Source organism: Varanus komodoensis, unplaced genomic scaffold (assembly GCF_004798865.1).
Source record: "Varanus komodoensis strain SLA01 unplaced genomic scaffold, ASM479886v1 scaffold11, whole genome shotgun sequence".
NCBI lineage: Eukaryota > Metazoa > Chordata > Lepidosauria > Squamata > Varanidae > Varanus > Varanus komodoensis.
Genome location: NW_025335317.1, coordinates 23,762,205 through 23,781,276, shown reverse-complemented (window position 1 = coordinate 23,781,276; position 19,072 = coordinate 23,762,205). Strand labels below are relative to the sequence as shown.

Genomic DNA, 19,072 nt, shown 5'->3' with positions numbered 1-19,072 from the left:
CTTCAAACTCAGTTCTATGCATCTTTCTATGTCTCACTTGAAAAACTACCTCTACTGGTTCTCACTCACAACATGCTTGCCTCCTCCTCCTCCAACCATCTCCTCACCTTCCAGGACCATGTACCTGTAATTTTCTTATGCAAAGATATGCCTGGCAACTTTGCTAATGACTATTAAGGAAGTTTCCAGCAGACCCCTAGTTCCTATAATTCTCTCTCATTGAAACTCTAAGTCTTACAATACCAAACAGAAAATAAACATACCTGCATACACAGCAGCTTCTGTTTCACAGAAAAAAGACAAAGGATAAAGGCATAAATTCACCCCCCTATAACGTAAGCTGGATGGTCATGGAAAAAATCTAACTCAGTCATTTTTGTATGCAATATTTTTCTCCTGTTTAAAGAAAAGCAATTTGAATTGCATGGATCAAAGTACCAGGGACCTCTAAAGATAGTGAAATAAAACTGTCATAATTAGATTTTATGCTGGTTTTACTTGGTGTGCAATTGCAATTTGTTGAATTAATGGATCATTTTTGTACTTCTGAACCACCCTTGAAATACTTTAAAAAGCATGTATATTTTAGGGAGAGTTGGGGAGAATATAAGAAGAGCCCTGCTGGATCAGAACAATGATCAAGCTAGTCCCACATTCTGTTCCCAGATGCGTATGGGAAACCCACAATCAGGACATGAGTTCGAGGTCTCTGCTCCTCCTAGCAACCACCATACAGATGCATAGTGCCTCTGATACTGGAGGTAGCAGCCACGTACACATCTGACGCTAAGCAATGCGACATGGCACAGAATCTCACCTTGTGTCCTGGATTCACACATTTGTGAGGTTTCTATGTATGTATGGTTTGCCTGTTTCTCCATCTTCCCTCCAAATGGTAGCATGTGTCTCAGCAGCTCCCACAGCTCAAAATCAATCCCAGAGTGCACTGCTCCTGCCTGCCTCTCCCTCATTGGCCCATGCAGTCCCTTGGGTGTGGCCTCAGCCAGCTGCCTTTTTTGGCATGGGTATTTTTCTGCTGCAAAGCAAAGCAACTACCTACTCAATAGAGTAGTACTGATGCACCTTGCTGCTCAGCCCCAATGCGCAAGCACACCACCCACACACCCATTTCTCTCGCAACACGAGTCCACACACCCTGCACCCCCCCAAGGCACAGAAGCTGCTGGAAAGACTTCCCCAAGAGTCCCTGTGTAGGCATCTGCCTGGGAAAGTTTTCTGGATGGCTGCAAAGGATGTTTGATCTGCAGTTGTGGTGGGGCAGGGGGTGCAGGAGAGAAGCATTTGCCAGTAACCCTCAGGAATGCCAGGGACAGAATAGAAATGCAGAGAAGGTGGGGGGGGGGGAGAGCGAGGAAACCTGAGTCCCTGAAGGTGATCACCCTTTTGGTTTTCCCTGCATGCAAGGCTGTGCTCCTCTTATGTAGGGAAGCTTTCACAAGAGGAGACCACTGGCTCTAAAAGCAGAGCAAATGCACCAAAGTTTGAAAGCACTACTCAAGCAACCTGTAGCAATCCCACAGGAATGCCAAGCATGCCTCCAAGGTCACTGCTGCTGAAGATGGCACAGTGCAATGTCCTGCTGTCACCAAGATTTCAGAGCTGCAGCAGGTACTGGGAAGAAAGAGGAGAAAAGCAGTACAAGGCAGCCCATCAGAGCACACCTGCAGCTGCCTTAGCAGCTGCCACTCAGAACAGGATAGCAAAAACAATGGAGGCTGGAGTGTCTGCTGCCACCAAATGGAAACATTATAACTGGGATCACACATAACAAGCCATAGTGAAGCACTGTGCCACTTCCAGCATGGCTTGTCATGATGTGAGGATACAACCAGCATATTGCCATCATGACTAGCAGCCATTAACAGTTTTTTCTCCATGAACTTGCTCTCATGTTCCCCCTCCACGAATCCCCCTTTAAAGCCAGCCAAGTGAATATTCATCTTGTGATAGCAAATTCCATAATTTAAGCAAGTGTTGTCTACGGAACCACTGCTTTTTATCTGTCCCACATCTCCCATCATTCAACAACATTAGAGTCTGTAAACTATGGATTAAAAGCTAGCATGTTAAATGATGAGCATTATTAGGCACTGGACTAGTTTAGTAGTTAAGCTTTAAAGCTGTTAGAAATAAAACCCAGTCTGTGTGTTGGTCTCATGTCTGCTATATTATTATGTTTGAGCTAGTCACAAAACCATTGTATTATGCATGTAGAGATCACAAATCCATTATATTATGTGGCCTTGCTGATTTTTAAAACTCTTACATTATGTAATTGTATTAAAGTTGAGAATTATATAGTGTGACCATGTATTGAAGTTGATTATTATATAGTGTGACCATATAAATAATTAAATGCACAAATAAAAAGGCAGGATGGGATGAAAAATGAAGAGAGCAGGTAGAAAGGGGGATTCATTAGTTAGCATTTTCAACTCCATCAGCTATTAGAAAGTGATTGTGCCTGTTATAAACATGGAATCTTTGGGTAAGATAAAATATATTTAAATTATTTTAATTAATCTTTAATTCATCTTTTGCTGAACTTCTTATGGGAAGTAAGCCCTTACATATTTCTGATGTAGCAACCCAGACACCGTTAGATTTGGGCTCAATCTTCTGGCTAGAATATCATAGGATAAGTTAGAGCCCCAGCCCCAATCATGGAAATACATTCTGAGGTTGGATATGGGACCCTGAGCCTCTACATTTGGGACTTTGCCTCCTCCAACCATTTGCAGCTGTTTCAGTTCTTTCCATAGCAACTGTGGGTCAGCACGGGGGGGGGGGGGGGGTTGAAAGGGCTAGGAGGGAAGGACTGAGGCTTTGCTGGGGTACAAGGAATTCTGGGAGTGCCTCACAAGCAGGTGTAAATACTTAAGACAAATTAACCATTCTAAGTGTTTTGGTGGGCAAGGGAGGAGCAGAGGCAATCCTTACTCCACACATCTTTCACATTCAATGCCTGTAATCCTCCAAGTTTGGAGAGTTACACAGCCACATGGATGGTTCCTTTATTTTTAAATGTATACACTGCTTCATCCAATTTGTTCATGTAAACTCAGAATCTTAATGTTAAAACTTAAGGAATGGCTAATTCAGTCTACAGTGAAATTTGCTTGATCACAGTAGAATACTGCAAGAAATTGGATGATATTACAGTACTCCAGTGAATATATTTTTCTGAAGACTATTTCATTCTGATCAGTGGTTGCTATTTTCCCTGTGGTATATTTTAGACAGGCTAAAGTTGTTCTCAGTTTCATTTAGTTACCTCTGCAACTAACAACTACCAAGACAAATATCCCTTGACAGACACAAGAAAATCACTTAATATATGCAAATGATCTTATGTATTTTGCAATCTAAATATACAACACACATTGCCAACCTTTTCCATGACCTTCTCAACCTCTTTTCTGCTATTTCTTTATTTGCTTCTATCCTTCATGGTTGTGAAGAAATGTTGGGAAATTTCTACCAAATCAAGTCTTTAATGTTTATAACTTTGTTCAGCTTTTGTCCCCTATCCAACACATTCCAAAGAATTCAAATCTCTTGATCCAGCAATACTAGTCCCCTCTTCCCCACATTTAATCTACACACATCCATTTATTTTAAAATTTATAAATTGCCCTTCACCATTAATGGATCGCAGGCTTTTACATACAGTGACGTAAAGATACAAATTTCATATAATAACAAAATTGCCAGCAAACAAACAATTCAATTAACACTTAGCCTACAATCTTATGCACGCTCTGTTGGGAATAAGGTCCACTGAACATAGTGGGATGTACTACTGAGTAAATAGGATTGTATGTTTAACATTTTAAAATACCTCGGCAAAAAAGAACGTTTGAATTTGGCGCGGAAAAGAAAGCAAAGGCGGCGCCCTCGGTATCTCCCTCAGGAAGACAATTAAATTTCGGGGCGCCGCCACTTACAAGGAGTTCGTCCCGTGAAGGTTATCTGCAGCATCCAGGCCAGGACCTCGCCTTCCTCCTCGGAATCCTGTCGCGAGTAAGGAAAGCCTTTAGACACGAAAGCGCCAGGGCCGGCCGCGGTCTCAGTTCTTCCGTCTCAGGCGGAACCTTTGTGAGGAGCTCGGGGGCAAAGGGGAGGGAATTCACCGTCGGCCCTGACGTCGACGGGGAAGGAGGCGAGGCCTGCTGAGCGCCGCGGCGGCTTTTAAGTGGCTGCCGGGAGTGCGTGAGTGTGGCGCGCCTTGTCGCCTGCTGTCCTTCGGTGCTCGCCTCCTGCGCGTCGCGACCCGTCGCTTGGCGCCTCATTTGCCCTGGTGCCGAAGCGACCTCGCAGGAAGAGGAAAGGGGCCTAGGAAGGTCACTGCAAGGCAGCCTGGCGGTGGCCTCTTTCGCTTTCATATTTGCAGGGGTGCCTGGGGCTCACGCGTGGCGGGGTTAACGGGGTCTGTGTGAGGTGACCCTTCTTGTCTGCCTTCGTCACTACGCGCAGCCCTTGTAGAGACATCTTCAAGTTCCGCTGATTTTGAGTGAGGAAAATCAGGTGAGTCTCCTTTTTCATCTAATTTTGTGGTGTCCTGTCCTTGCTCTTCATGCCAGCCGCGATTCCTTGAACGTGTTTGTTTCGTTTTTGTTTGTAAAGGCTAGGCTCGTTCTTCCTGCAGGGCCAAGGTCACTCCTTCATCTCTGGGCTGACTTCTCCATTCCTTTCTTCCCAATATAGCCTGGTATACCTAATACTGGGTTGACTCTAATGTTAGGCCTACTTAGAGTTGACCTTTTAAAATGAATGGGACTTAGGTTAATCATGAATTCCATTCATTTCAGTAGAACTTTTCTATATAGGAATAACGTTGGATTCAACTCATTGTTAACTCAGTTATAGAATGACATTAAACATTTCTGGTAATACTTGGTGTGTTTGCTGACTTTATCTTAAAACAATCATGTAAGATAGGTGAGATGGGGAAGCACCAGAACATAACCTGTGCTAATTCCTATGCCCTCTGCTTCTATTTACATTCTGATATGGGTAACCAAACACTTAAGCCTCCTTAAGTGTGGCAATGGAATAAATTAGGCTGGTTGGTCTCAGTCTCTCCCACATTGGAGACATTTAAGTAGAAGATGGTCAGCCATCTGTAAGGGATGCTTTAACTTGGAGTCCTGCATTGAGCAGGGGGTTGGACTTGCTGACCTTATAGGCCCTGTCCAACTCTTTTTTTTCTATGATTTTCTGTGGATAGGTGATGAAGCCAACAGGGAAGGTGCACAAGACCTGACCACCAGTTGGCAGAGTGTATCTTGTCTGTCTGGTTTTGGGTCAAAAGTACCATATCACACATGAATTCACTGTGTGTAGTAGTGATTCATGTTCAGTGCTTCTGAGGATTAAATAGGTACAGTACCTATTTTATTTTGTGGTGTATGTGGTTTGCCACACTCAATGCATTCAGTTCACAGATCTATCTATTTATTTTTCAAAGTATATTATCCCAGACTTCAGTAAAAAGGCTTCCAGAGCGACTTACATATGATCTGTACAAACAGGATTACAGGATTACTAAAATAGATGTTTAATAATGTAAAGGGAGAGATTGTATGCAATTGCAGCTCTTTTGTCATGTATATTTGAATTCCAGGTTTTCACTCCAAGCATGAAGTTTTCATTGATGGAGAGTTCCACACATAGAACTCTTCTGTAAGTGGACTGACACCATAGCAACTGCTCAGAAATGGACAGTGCTGCAGCTTTGACCATGTCAAAGTCTTCTATAGTTACTAGTAAAGTAGGAGTAGGAACCTCAAGATAGAGGCACAGTCATGCTTTTTCTGTTTTCTGGGACAACCCCATTTCAATGAATTACCAATCATTTGATTTTTTTTTTTTTTTTTGGCCTTTTGTGTAGTTTTCCCGCCTGTTCTAAAATGTTGAAATGCCTCTCCTAAGGACACATTGCTTGCAGTAAATTAAAGTTTAAGTTTAAGTTAAACCATTACTGGCATTTTTTTGTATTTGGCCCTGCCCCTTTTCCCTGTTATAAACCAACAACAACCCAACAATTAGTCACAGTGGCATTGTTTTCTGAAGTCCACACAATAAGTCTGACAGACAATTGAGCTAATGGTGGGTACTTTGCTCCCTTCCCTTTCCTCTCATACTTGCAGGTGGTGTCTTAGGGGACAATGCAAGAAGAAACAAGCCCCCATTTTGACATGATTATGAACTGATTTCAGTTTGCCACAGCAGTCAGAAAAGCCCTGTAGGAGAAACAGGGTCAACATCTTTGGCTGCAACACTGTGTATTGGGTGGCTGCACCTTGCCCAGCCAAAGCTGGAAGTTGACCCCATTGTACTTCAGGGCAGAAGCCCTATTTGTGCTATATTTAAAAAAATATTATTTGCCCATGATGCATTAGAAAGGATGGGGTGCTAATCTACTTGGCAATGCCAGTCAAACATGGAGCAGCACTGCCAAGCAGATTGCTGGCCTTCACACTTCTGACTCAAGAGGTCTGTTCTAGGTGAGGAGATGGAGTTGCCCAGTCTGTTCCATATTGCTGCCTTGCACATGGGGTGGTGCTGCAGAGTAAACCTCGGGAGCAGCTACAGAGGAATACTCTCAAGCTGCCCACAATAATTGCTGTTCTGTGCCACTACAGATAGGGGGAAGCTTCTGATAGTAACTCCCAAGTGCAGCAGCATGAAGCTGTCCTGGAAGCCACCTGTCAAGAGCAGCAAGAGATTTTTGCCACTTTGCCAAGCAGTTCAGCGGCTGTAGTATAAGTCATGTTGTCTAGGTTTAGATGAACTGACAACCCACTCTGGGTGGCAGCAACCTATGGGTTCGGCAGGTGGGTTGTTTGGAAAACAAAAACAACCTACCCTGGTTGAGCTGGGTTGTGATCTCATGACACAGCAAAGCATCTATGATAAACCATAGTTGGGTGTCATGTTGTCCTAACTAGGTCTGAGTGTTGCTCATGATGTGAATTGTGTTTACAGATTACTGTCTCTTCATAAAGTCGGTGTCATCATCACTTTTTTAAAGCAGCTGCCACATGTTAATGGAATTTTAATGCTTACATGTCAAAGTTGCAGGACAGGGATGATTATATGTGACCATTATTTTTGCAATGCCAGAGCAAGCCACAAGGAGAGGATTGCACCTTGTAGGCCTCACCTTATAGGCAGGATTGTATGTATATCCTAGGAGTAACAGAACTCTCATCTAGAAGATTTTCTTTGAAGCAAATGTATTGCTATATGTGTCAAGCTAGGTACATCATATAGCTTGTTTGAGAATTTCTCCTCAGCTAGATAGATAAACAACATATATTAGGGTACCCCTTATGGTATGTTGGTTTCAGATTTGGTAAGCTGCTTGTATGTAGCTGTAGTAGTTCAAACACTTTAATTGCAGTTCTGTTGATTGTGCTTCTGATGCTCATAAGCCCCTGAAGAGTAGGATGCCTCCCTGCATCTCCTGCTCTGCACTTTAGCTACTTTTCCATTTTCAGCTGTCCAATTGAGGTACTTCAGAGGGAGAGGGTGGGAGTCTGGATTCCCATCAGGATATTATATAACTTGGTAGCTTCAGTCTCTTCCCTTTCCATCCCCCCAGTATAACCCTATACCTTTGATTTCCTAATTTCAAAGAGGCAACTAAGAGTGGTTTTTTTCTTTACCAGTTGTGAAGTGGGGAAGGGTTTGGAGGACATATTCCCAGCCCCAAACAAATCTGAATAGTCTCATGCCCTCGTAGATGACATCTACTGGCTATAGCAGTGATGGGGAACCTTTTAGAGACCAAGTGCCCAAACTGCAACCCAAAACTCACTTATTTATCACAAAGTGCCAACGCTGCAATAAAACTGGAATACTGAAGTTTTAGTTTAGAAAAAACACCTCACAGCCAGTCCAAGCATATATATATATATCCTTGGCAATGCACTGACCAGCCATGCAAAAGCTCGGACAAGTCGCGGCTCATGACATCATCTCTGGTGCTGCTACTCCTTTCTGAGCATGCACATGGCCCCTATGTGCGCTGTTCTCTGATGCTTGGCTGCTGGAGCGATGCTGGGGTGACTTGGCTCGCATGCTGACAGAGAGGGCTTTGTGTGCCCACTGTGGCATGCATGCCATAGGTTCGCCACGACTGGGCTATAGGATCACTTTATCTTGTAGGAAAAACAAAGATGACTAGGAGACTGACTAAAATCTTACATAGAAACATAGAAACAGAGCGAGTCAGAAGGGGTTTCCCGGTCCATCTAGTCTGACCCCCAGCTCCAGCCGGCTCCGCTCACAACATGCCCACCATGTGCATGTCCAACCGATGGGGCCTCAACGACCTCTCTTGGAAGCCCATTCCACACCCTCGGGGTCCTGACTGTCAGGAAGTGCTTCCTGGCATCCAAATGGAACCTTGGCTCCCTGAGCTTTGCTCCGTTGGAGTGTGTCCTGCCTTCCTCTGCAGGGGAGAACAGGTCTCTGCCCATCTCCATGCGACATCCCCGCACATACCTGTATGTCGCCAACATATCCCCTCTGAGTCTCCTCTTCTCCAGGCTGAAGAGACCCAGTTCCCTCAGTCTCACCTCATACAGCATCCCCTGCAAACCGGCCACCAACCTTGTGGCCCTACGCTGCTCTGACTAACCTGGCTATATCCTTTCTGTAATGAGGGGCCCAAAACTGAGCACAATACTCCAGTTGTAGGTGCACCAGTTGTATGTTTTAAGTAAATTATATATGTATTGGTTTACACAAATTAAGCTACATGTACAGTTGCTTTCAACTTCAATCTAACTCTGCATTTTATTGACTAGCTTTTTATACTGATAGATGGTGAGTACTTTGTCATTATTAAGTCAGTAAATACTGACTTTTTTCAAAAAGCTTGAGGTGTTCTGCAAACTTCCTTGTGTCTTCATTGGTGTATTCTTCGATGCTCTTTAAAAAATTAAACTATATTTGATAGGAGGAAATGATGCATGTTCCTAAACAAAGTTAAAACTCTTGTGTTTAGCTAATGCAGAATCTCAGTTGAATTAGGAACTGTGGGCATTGGGTTTTAGGTTCTTAAGGGTGTAATCTTTAGACAAGATTTCTTCCTGTCTGAACATGCATAGGATTGCACCCTGTTTTACACTAGCTTGGAATACATGGTTATTGCCCTGGTCAGCTGCAAAGAGGAGGGACTACAGAGCAGGGTAAGAAATACATTGGCAGTGCATGTATTATTCTAATCAATTAATACTTGTAAGTAATGCAGGCTTGATATAACCATAGGGTAAATATTCCATTTGACCCAGATACTAAGTTGATCACTCCATGTCTCTTTCTGTTGCAGTAGGCCATAGGCTGGCCTGGGGCATGAAGCCATCAATAGCTTTTAATGGCAAGCATGTTTAGTCAGAGCTGTGTAGAAATAGTTAGGAAAAGTAAGAGCAGCTCCAGTATAAGTGCCTTTCCATCCACCCTCCCTTCTTTGTTTCTCCTGGTCTTCCTTCTGGCAATGCTCCTTTTCCTTTTATTCATGAGAAAATGAGCTGAAATATTAACCAAGTTATATGAACTCCTATGCTATGCCTTTCCCTCTCGGTGGCATGATTTTTCTCTTTTCATTTTTCTAGCAATATCGCATTGGAATGACATGTTTTCCCTAAGTTGGGGTATCTGTGGGAACATTTTAAAGGCAGCAGCATAAGTCCCAAAGTATTATAGAAGTTTGTTTGGGATGTGGCTCCTAGGAAAAGGTTATATACAAGTAGGAGGGGCTGCATTGAAGGCTTTGGAAGAACATCACCTTATTTCAAGCAAGACTTATTCATATGTTGTTTCAGCAAATTGCATTTCTCTCCACTACACTACTCAGTAGGTAAAGTTCTCATGTGGCACTTCTGAGGACCCAGGTTGAGCACATGCTGCAGGCAGCATTCTGACATAGTGTAGTCTTAAATGTACAAGAACATATCGGAAGGTGGGAACAGTGCTTCTAAATACCGCTGACTGCAATAGTGAAACACGTGTAGAACACATTGAGAGACCTAGCACTTTGCCAAGTATAATCTTTCTGAAATGCTTTCTTATGTTTAAAAAACAACACTTAGAGTTTGAATTACTGCAAAGTGAGTAGCACATGGTATCCTACATGTGGCATGCTTTTTAAAGAGTGCATATTGACTGGATTCACAGGATCACAGAGGGAAATTAGTGGGATCTGGTCACAACCTGCCTAATTACCCTCACTGGTGATGGGTTGTTGAAAGCATCCTGAAATCCAGTGGGTTCCCTTTTCCCTGCTTTGCCTTGGAATTTGTCTATGTTTACCTTGAAATATGCATGTGTTTACCCTAAACTTTGTGTTTTTACATAAATCCAGTTCTGTATTATAGCTTGAAATCTGCACATCTTTACTAGTCCACTACACTGCTCCATAACCCACAGTTAACAACAGAGACCAGTGGTGGAAAGTAATAAGTCGGAAAGGGTGGGGGCAGCTGTAAGCATCTGACAGCTTCAGCTGAAGAAGCTTTTAGAGTGGGTACAATTACTTTGGGAGTAGATGAAACAGTCTTCTTCTTCTTTTTTTTTTTTAAGTTCACTAGCATGGGAACTACTGAAGTAGAGAATAGAATGTAAAAGGACACTGAAAAGTGGGGCTTATTGAAATGTTCAGGCAGACAGTCATGCATGGTTTAAAAAATATGTTTGTGAATGTGCTGCTCTGTTCATAAGAGGTCATAATATTAGGTCTGTGATGGGGCAATGTTTGATAGGAAGCATAGAGGAGGGAGGATGGAATTGACAAGGACATTGACAGGGAAATGGTATGTTGGCTAAATAGCAAACATGGGTCTTACACACTTGCAGGAAAGCCAGTTATATATAAAAAGAACCCACATTTGCAAATGTGTTACTATGTCCATAAGGGATGAGAAAACTAGATCCCTTTAGTGATCTGATATGGAGCAGAGGTATTCCTTTAGAGCTAGCAGCATCAGTGGACAAATAATAGAAAGGGTATTGTTGCAAGGAATAAGGAAATGGGGGGTTCTGCTGCAAAAACACCTGTGCTAGGACTGAATGGGAGGACTAAGGGGGAAACAGCTCACAGTAAGCCACAGTGCACCTAATTGTCTGTTGGGATGCATCTGAGTTATCAGATGAAAGAACTACTTACTGTAGCTTAGCATGAAGTGTGGACATACTGGTTGTGACCTTTCTCCTATCTTTCTTCAGTATAGGTGAAACCATAAATATGGTACATGCTGAAGCCTTTTCTCGCCCTCTAAGTCGGAATGAAGTTGTTGGTTTAATTTTCCGGTTGACAATATTTGGTGCTGTGACCTATTTTACCATTAAATGGATGGTAGATGCAATCGATCCCACAAGGAAACAAAAAGTAGAAGCTCAAAAACAGGTAAATAAATATTTCTTTGTAAGTATCAAACTTACTCAGATTGTAATTGGGAAACAGAAAGCTGATTGCAAACTACAAAGTCCAGAATTGAAATTCAAACCATGTAAGTATGTGTTCGAAATAAGGTTTTTATCAACTTACAGATACCTATGCAACAGAATACACACAATTCCAAATGTTTAGGCATTATGAAACTAACTGTACTCCTGTGTTTGTATTTCTACTCAGAAATATACAATTCATTCAATGGGACTTACTCCCAGATATGTATATGTAGTCTAAAAAGATAATATCCCATATTCTTTGTTAAGCAGCAACATATAAAACAAATATTCTGTTTGGGAGTCACGTGATAAATAGAATTGAGATCTGTATCCCAAATTTATTGTAAAGATTAGTTCCTCCCTCTTTGAGTCAGAGGGAGTATGTGCATATGCAAGACTAAGCATCTACTTAGCTTTTCTTCTCAGGTCAATCACCATACAGGACTAAGCATCAGTTTTACATTGGCACACATGTTGATGTAGCCCACAAATGTGAGGGAACATGGTAACTGTTCTTGCCTCAAATTACGCACGTTCAGTGGACAAGATCCCCATGAATCATTTGAACCAATCTCTTATTTTGGGTCCTGGATAACCTCCTTGGTTTGATGGTTAGATTAGGGAGCTTTGAGTGACAAAGCTCACTTGGTAAGATTCGATGAGTCACAGTCTCTCAGTCTGCTTTACAAAGTTGTGAGTTTTAAGGATGAAGAGCTTTGTACATTGCCCTAATCTTCTTTGGCAGAAAAGTGAAATAATAATGCTAATAATATCCCTTAAAACATCATTTTGAAACTCTGCTGCCATTACTTAGAGAACTAAGAAACAGAAATCCTGCTGCTCTAGGTGGCTTGTTATCTTCCTGTTTTTTTCTTTTTTTGTTTTTGTGTGGGGGGTGATTTATGACGCTGATGATGCTCCACAGATCCATCTGCACTTCTCCTTCAACTCCAGCAAATTCCAGGTACATGTGAGGTCAAGAAATGCAGTTAAACACAAGGGTCCAGTTTTTAACCAGTTGTCTGCAATCTCATGAGACTCCCTTTGTTGGTTAAGCACTGATGCAACTACTTAGGCCAGTCACAATATTGCTTGCAGTGGCTGACAACAGGGCTGTCACCTAAACTCCAAGTATGCATAGTTTTTGTTGTGGTTTACCTATTTGCGTGGGGATGAATGTGCCACAGCATTAGGGGACATCTATTGGCTTCACCTTACATTTGAAGCTTTAATAATGCTCAACCTAAATCTTGTCTCTATGTTTAATAACTAGTATAAGTAATTGTTCCCTCTTTTCAACATCTTCCTTGTATAGCTATTGCTGACGAGGACTGGGCATTGTTCTCATATAACCCCAGTTCTCCATCAGCTCCACTGGCTCCCGATTGAAGTCCGGGCCCAATTCAGGGTGTTGGTTATGACCTGTAAAGCCCTAAACGGCTTGGGACCTGGATATCTAAAGGAATGCTTGCGCCCATATATGCCCTCCCGCCCCTTGAGATCAGCAATGGATGCCCTTCTCCGGGAACCCTCTGTGAATGATATTAGGAGGGTGAGTACCCGGAGGAGGGCTTTCTCTGCGGTGGCGCCCCATCTATGGAATGCGCTCCCCAGAGAGGTCCGCCTGGCTCCATTGTTATTTGTTTTTCGGTGCCAGGCTAAGACCTTTTTTTTAAAAACTTATTTTAATTGTTAAATTATTGAATTAATTAGGATTTTAAAACTTTTAGCCGAGAATGCACCAGGGGTTTTTAATTTTTTTTAATTGTTATGTTATTATTTATGTATGTTTTTATGTATTCTTTGTGAGCCGCCCCGAGGCCTTGTTGCAATGGGGGCGGCATAGAAATGTTTTAAATAAATAAATAAATACCTCTGCCTTGTTGAGCTTTATCCAAGAGAAATGCCAAATTAGAAATGTTTTACATACATACATACATACATACATTTATTTATTTATTTATTTATTTATTTATTATTTTTGGATTTATATCCTGCCTTTTTCCTACAAAGGGCTAAAGGGAGCTTACATCATTCTCCTCCTGCATCTTATCCCCACAACAACAACCCTGTGAGGTAGGCTGGGCTGAGAGTCTGTGACTGGCCCAGAGTCACCCAGTTGGCTCCATGGCTGAGCGGGGACTCGAACCCAGGTCGTCTTGAGTCCCAGTCTCATGCTCTTAACCACTACGATACCTCTGCCTTGTTGAGCTTTATCCAAGAGAAATGCCAAATTGTTCTTAGACATAATGTATACCTAATTGGAATATCTTCCTCAAAGCAGCTGCTATTTTTTAAAGGCAAAAGCAATAGGTCACATTAAGAGCCCATTTATAGGTGGGCCTCTACCCAGTAATGTGTAGATGTAATAAAATATGAAAAGCAGACTATGAATTGAAGATCCAGCCTCTTTTACTGTTTCAGTGAAGCACTTTCACATCTGGATAACTATTATCTTTAGCTCTAAAGGCTGTAGCAGGAGTCTTGTACACTTGTAAACCTGAGATTTTGAAAGTATTCTGCTTGCTTTTCTTTGCCTATTCACTTACAAATTGATTCATTGATTTCTGCTAATTGCCATTAAAGTATGAAGGCTTTGCAAAATAGGTGTTATTTTATTTTCAACTGAAGTTAAAATAAATGGTAGAATTCAGGAATGCTTAGAAACTACTGTATTTTCTTATTAATTTTCTATTGTACAATAAAATAAAACCTCTAACCACAATATTAAAAAAGAGACGAACAAAACATTATGTTTTTTCATAAAATGTAAACAGATTCATTGCACTAATTACATATATCTTGAATATCTCTATGTTAGTATATGACAGAACATGCTACTGTTATTAAAAATAATGTGTAGGCTAAAGAAAAGGCACCTCAAATTTACATTTATCCATTTGTAAATTATGCCTAAGGGCAACCCATTCAAAAATGGAAAGTTCCATTAAATTCTACACCCATTCTGTTTTTGCAGGTGGACATTTCTCTTTCCAATGTTGTAATATTAGGCTTTTAGCTGTCAAAAGGGTGCAGAAAGTCCAATTTCATTGACGTTTCATTAAATTCCAAGAGATGGGTAGGTTAATATTAAAGAACTTTGCACCACAAGATTTATCTGAATTATTACTCCTTCCCAAAAGGAAGCTTCACTGACATTGCCAATATATATGAAGAAGAGAAGAACTAGCAATATTATACTTCTAACAGTTGGCTGATTTAATCAATTTCTTATCAAACAGATATTGTGGCATCCACTATAGGTGAAACATCAGTTTTTGCTGGTGGGGGGAGGTGGCTAAGATCCATGCCCACTGCAAAATAGATAAAAATGACACACTCCATTGACTGGGCAAGATGGAGTGTTTGGTTCATTATTCCATTCCTGGTTAAGGCCCTGTGTATCATATTTATTCACTAATAAGTTACTACATAAATTGTAGGCTGATGTAATTGTTCAGCCTTAGTCTCCTAATAAACCCACAGCTCTGAAGCTGTAAAAGCAGCTGAACCAAACCAGGATTCTAAGAAAATTTTAAGTTGCATATATTGCCATTCTGTTGTAGATGGCAACTTATATTTCATACACAAAGCTGGCTGAAAATCATAATCAGGACTGACAAACTGATCCAAAGCAGAAGAGCCTACCCATTGAACAGCAAGAAATATTTTCTTGCCTATTCTTAAATCATGTAACTATAAAGATAATTTTGCATGTGAAAATATTATCAGATTACTATTAATATGAAAATATATACCACAATTCTCCAGTTGCCACAACTGGAGGGGGCACATTATCTAATCTTGTATGATGAGAGTCTGTTCAGAAACTGCTCTTTAAGAATTCTGGATTAACTCTTGGTTCATAAAGCTAGTTTTGGGGGAGCCTCCCCCCCCCAACAGTTTGTATTCAGAGTTGATAGAAAATGTGACTCAGGGTAAATGGAGCAGAATGAACTGATGGGATGTTGTAAGATCCTTTTTACCTTCTCTTTCAGATGGGATGTTGTAAGATCCTTTTTAATTACAAAAAGGTTGTGAAAGAATAAAATAAAGTTGGAATACTTTGATTTTTCATGGATATGCTGAATTAGTTTTATTTACTTGATCTATTGACCAATTATCAAATAAGTTTCCCTCTTTTACTAAAAGAAAAAACCACAGGATTACTGTGTTCAAATGAGAATTTGAAGATTTTATTTGCAAATCTCCTAATTCACTGAAATGTATATTTCAAGTAACGAAGTAACATTCATACCTGGCAGTATTGACTAAACAGATCATCTGATGTCATATTACTGAATGCTTGTGTTTTTCTGTTATAGGCAGAAAGATTAATGAAGCAAATAGGTGTAAAAAATGTCAAGTTATCCGAGTATGAAATGAGCATTGCTGCTCATCTCGTCGACCCTCTTAGCATGCATGTAAGTGGCTTTCTCTTGGTTACTATTCCTTTGTAAAAACAGTGCTTTGGAGAGATAGTAAAGTGTATTATTGGGGGGTAAAACATGAATGCTGAGTTTTTGCAGGAATTGCACTTTAATAAATTGAGAATTTTAACTTAGGAAATGGATGAGACTGCCTGGTGATAAATTTCTTAGTGCATAGGAAAACCAAAATAGAATTCATTATTAGACTTCACTTCTGGCAACCCACAAGCCCATTTCTTTTTAGATATTATCATAGTCATAGAATGCAAGTGGGACACAAATCCATCCCCAAGGTCATATGGGCCTTGTCAAATCCATGTAGGAGAAATGTTTATGTATTTATAGGCTTATATATTGGTTAATCATGACTTTCAGATATAGTATATTTACCACAAAGAGAGTATCTGTCCTGCATAAAGATTTTGGGGGAAAGGCATTTTGAAACATGAAATCAGACAAACCAGCTAGTAAGTGATGAATCAGTCCTGGCAAGTGGAATGTGCAAATTCATTCATGCTGTCCACCCATGACTCTAATTTATCCATTTGAGTTTTATGTATTAAACATATAATTCAGTTTTTAGAATTTATGAAAACATGTTCTATATGCATATAATTACATGCATACACTATACAAAATGAAGTTTTTTATCATGGACTTAAACCTAAGTAATAAAACTACAATCGATAATGATTGATAATAAGAAATAGAGTAAATCATAATGCAGTGGCACAGCCACAATTATGTGTTTCTTAGGAAAGCATCATATTTACACCCTTTGGTTAACACATAGTTAAAACATAGTGCAGCATTTCAATGTAACAAAACATGATGCAGCAACCTGTACTTCATGTAGTTAAGTGCAAACCCAATCATGTACCCAAACAACCATGGGTTGTCAGTATATGTGAACCTACAACTTTGTGTTAGCTACGGGTTGTTAACTGAAAATGGCCCATGAAGGAACTAATAGTGTGTGATTGGATTGTGAACTGTGGGATTTTTAAACCATGGGTTGCTCTTATGTGTGTATCAGAAGCATGGGTTGTTTTACCAGGCTGCAAGCAAATGTTATTTTGATAAAAAAAAAAAACCCCCAACCAACAAACTAAGACTCTTTACATATGAATACTGCAGTGCCCCAAAAGTATTAGGGACATAGGGAGGGAGTGGGCAAAGGAGAATCAAACAACCCAGGGTCTGAGAAGAGAAACCATGATTTGCTTGGGCATGTTTGCATGACATGATGACCCATCCTGCCAATAAAGCAACACAGAGTGATTTGTTTCTGAAATAGCTCACAATGAACTTCAGATACAAAATGAAAGAATGGGCAAACTCTGAGCTAAGATTTCCTTTACTAAAGTCAGAGCTGGGATTTCAGCCTTTTCTGTGGCCATCTAGTTTAGGATTGCACCCTAAATTACCATCAAGATCAACATTAAAAGAATATTCCAACCCTCATTTGCTTTTGGTCTTTCCTTACTTCACCTCTTCTCTTTTATATATTGTATTTACTTACACATAATTGCATAATAAGCCTCAAAATGTAACTACTGTTCCCAGCATCTTTTGAGTCTTGAGAATGTGTTTGTTTGATAATTACATTGTAACTTTTTCAATGCTGTATTTGTGCCTTAGGTAACATGGAATGATATTGCGGGTTTAGATGATGTTATTACAGATTTGAAAGACACAGTAATTTTGCCAATCAGGAAGAAACATCTGTTTCAGAACTCCAGACTGCTACAGCCACCAAAAGGTAGCTATAAACAGATCCCTGGTGATTTCTTGAAATGGGCTGTAGGAAAATTACTTGAGGAAAAAAGCTAAGCCATGAATTGTTGTTGTTAGTCGTGAAGTCGTGTCCGACCCATCATGCCCCCATGGACAACATTCCTCCAGGCCTTCCTGTCCTCCACCATCCCCTGGAGTCCACCTAAGCTCACGCTGACTGCTTCAGTGACTCCATCCAGCCACCTCATTCTCTGCCGTTCCCTTCTTCTTTTGCCATCTATTGTTCCCAGCATTAGGCTCTTCTCCAGGGAGTCCTTCCTTCTCATTAGGTGGCCAAAGTATTTGAGTTTCATCTTCAGGATCTGGCCTTCTAAAGAGCAGTCAGGGTTGATCTCCTCTAGGACTGACCAGTTTGATCGCCTTGCTATCCAAGGGACTCGCAGGAGTCTCCTCCAGCACCACAATTCAAAGGCCTCAATTCTTCGGCGCTCAACCTTCCTTATGGTCCAACTTTCACAGCCATACATTGCAACTGGGAAAACCATAGCCTTGACTATACGCACTTTTGTTGGCAAGGTGATGTCTCTGCTTTTTAGTATGCTATCTAGATTTGCCATAGCTTTCCTCCCCAGGAGCAAGCGTCTTTTAATTTCTTGGCTGCAGTCCCCATCTGCGATTATCTTGGAGCCCAGGAAAATAAAATCTGTCACTGCCTCCATTTCTTCCCCATCTATTTGCCAGGAAGTGAGAGCACCAGATGCCATGATCTTGGTTTTATTAATGTTGAGTTTCAAGCCAACTTTGTACTCTCTTCCTTCAACTGCATCAAGAGGCTCTTTAGTTCCTCTTCACTTTCTGTCATTCAAAGGCTTTAGCATAGTCAATGAAGCAGAAATAGATGTTTTTCTAGAACTCCCTAGCTTTCTCCATGATCCAGTGTGTGTTGATAATTTGATCTCTAGTTCCTCTGCCTCTTCGAAATCCTGCCTGTACTTCTGGTAGTTCTCAGTCCACATACTGCTGGAGCCTAGCTTGTAGGATTTTGAGCATCATTTTGCTAGCATGTGAAATGAGTGCAGTGGTGCGGTAGTTTGAACATTCTTTGGCATTGCCCTTCTTTGGAATGGGAATGTAAACTGACCTTTCCAATCCTGTGGCCACTGTTGAGTTTTCCAAATTAGCTGGCATATTGAGTGTAGCACTTTTACTGCATCGTCTTTTAAGATTTTGAATAGCTCAGCTGGAATACTGTCACCTCCACTAGCTTTGTTGTTGCTCAGACATCCTAAGGCCCATTTGACTTCACATTCCAGGATGTCTGGCTCGAGGTCAGTGACCACCCCATCATAGTTATCAGGGACATTAAGCTCTTTCTTGTATAGTTCCTCTGTGTAATCTTGCCACCTCTTCTTAATCTCTTCTGC

General features: G+C 41.0%; 1 protein-coding gene across 3 annotated transcripts in view; it reads left to right on the top strand.

The window, feature by feature from the left end:
* The first annotated feature begins 4,177 nt into the window (after positions 1-4,177).
* The window catches only part of ATAD1 (ATPase family AAA domain containing 1), a 27,806-nt gene continuing 12,911 nt past the window's right edge, over positions 4,178-19,072 (top strand). Inside the window, exons 1-4 of one of the 3 annotated variants that reach the window (XM_044420596.1) lie at positions 4,178-4,548; positions 11,257-11,437; positions 15,807-15,905; positions 17,553-17,673. In XM_044420596.1, the coding sequence (XP_044276531.1) occupies positions 11,276-11,437; positions 15,807-15,905; positions 17,553-17,673 (382 nt within the window). In that variant the 5' untranslated portion in view covers positions 4,178-4,548; positions 11,257-11,275. The remainder of the gene's footprint in view (positions 4,549-11,256; positions 11,438-15,806; positions 15,906-17,552; positions 17,674-19,072) is intronic. The other 2 variants (XM_044420595.1, XM_044420594.1) reach the window with 2 other exon arrangements.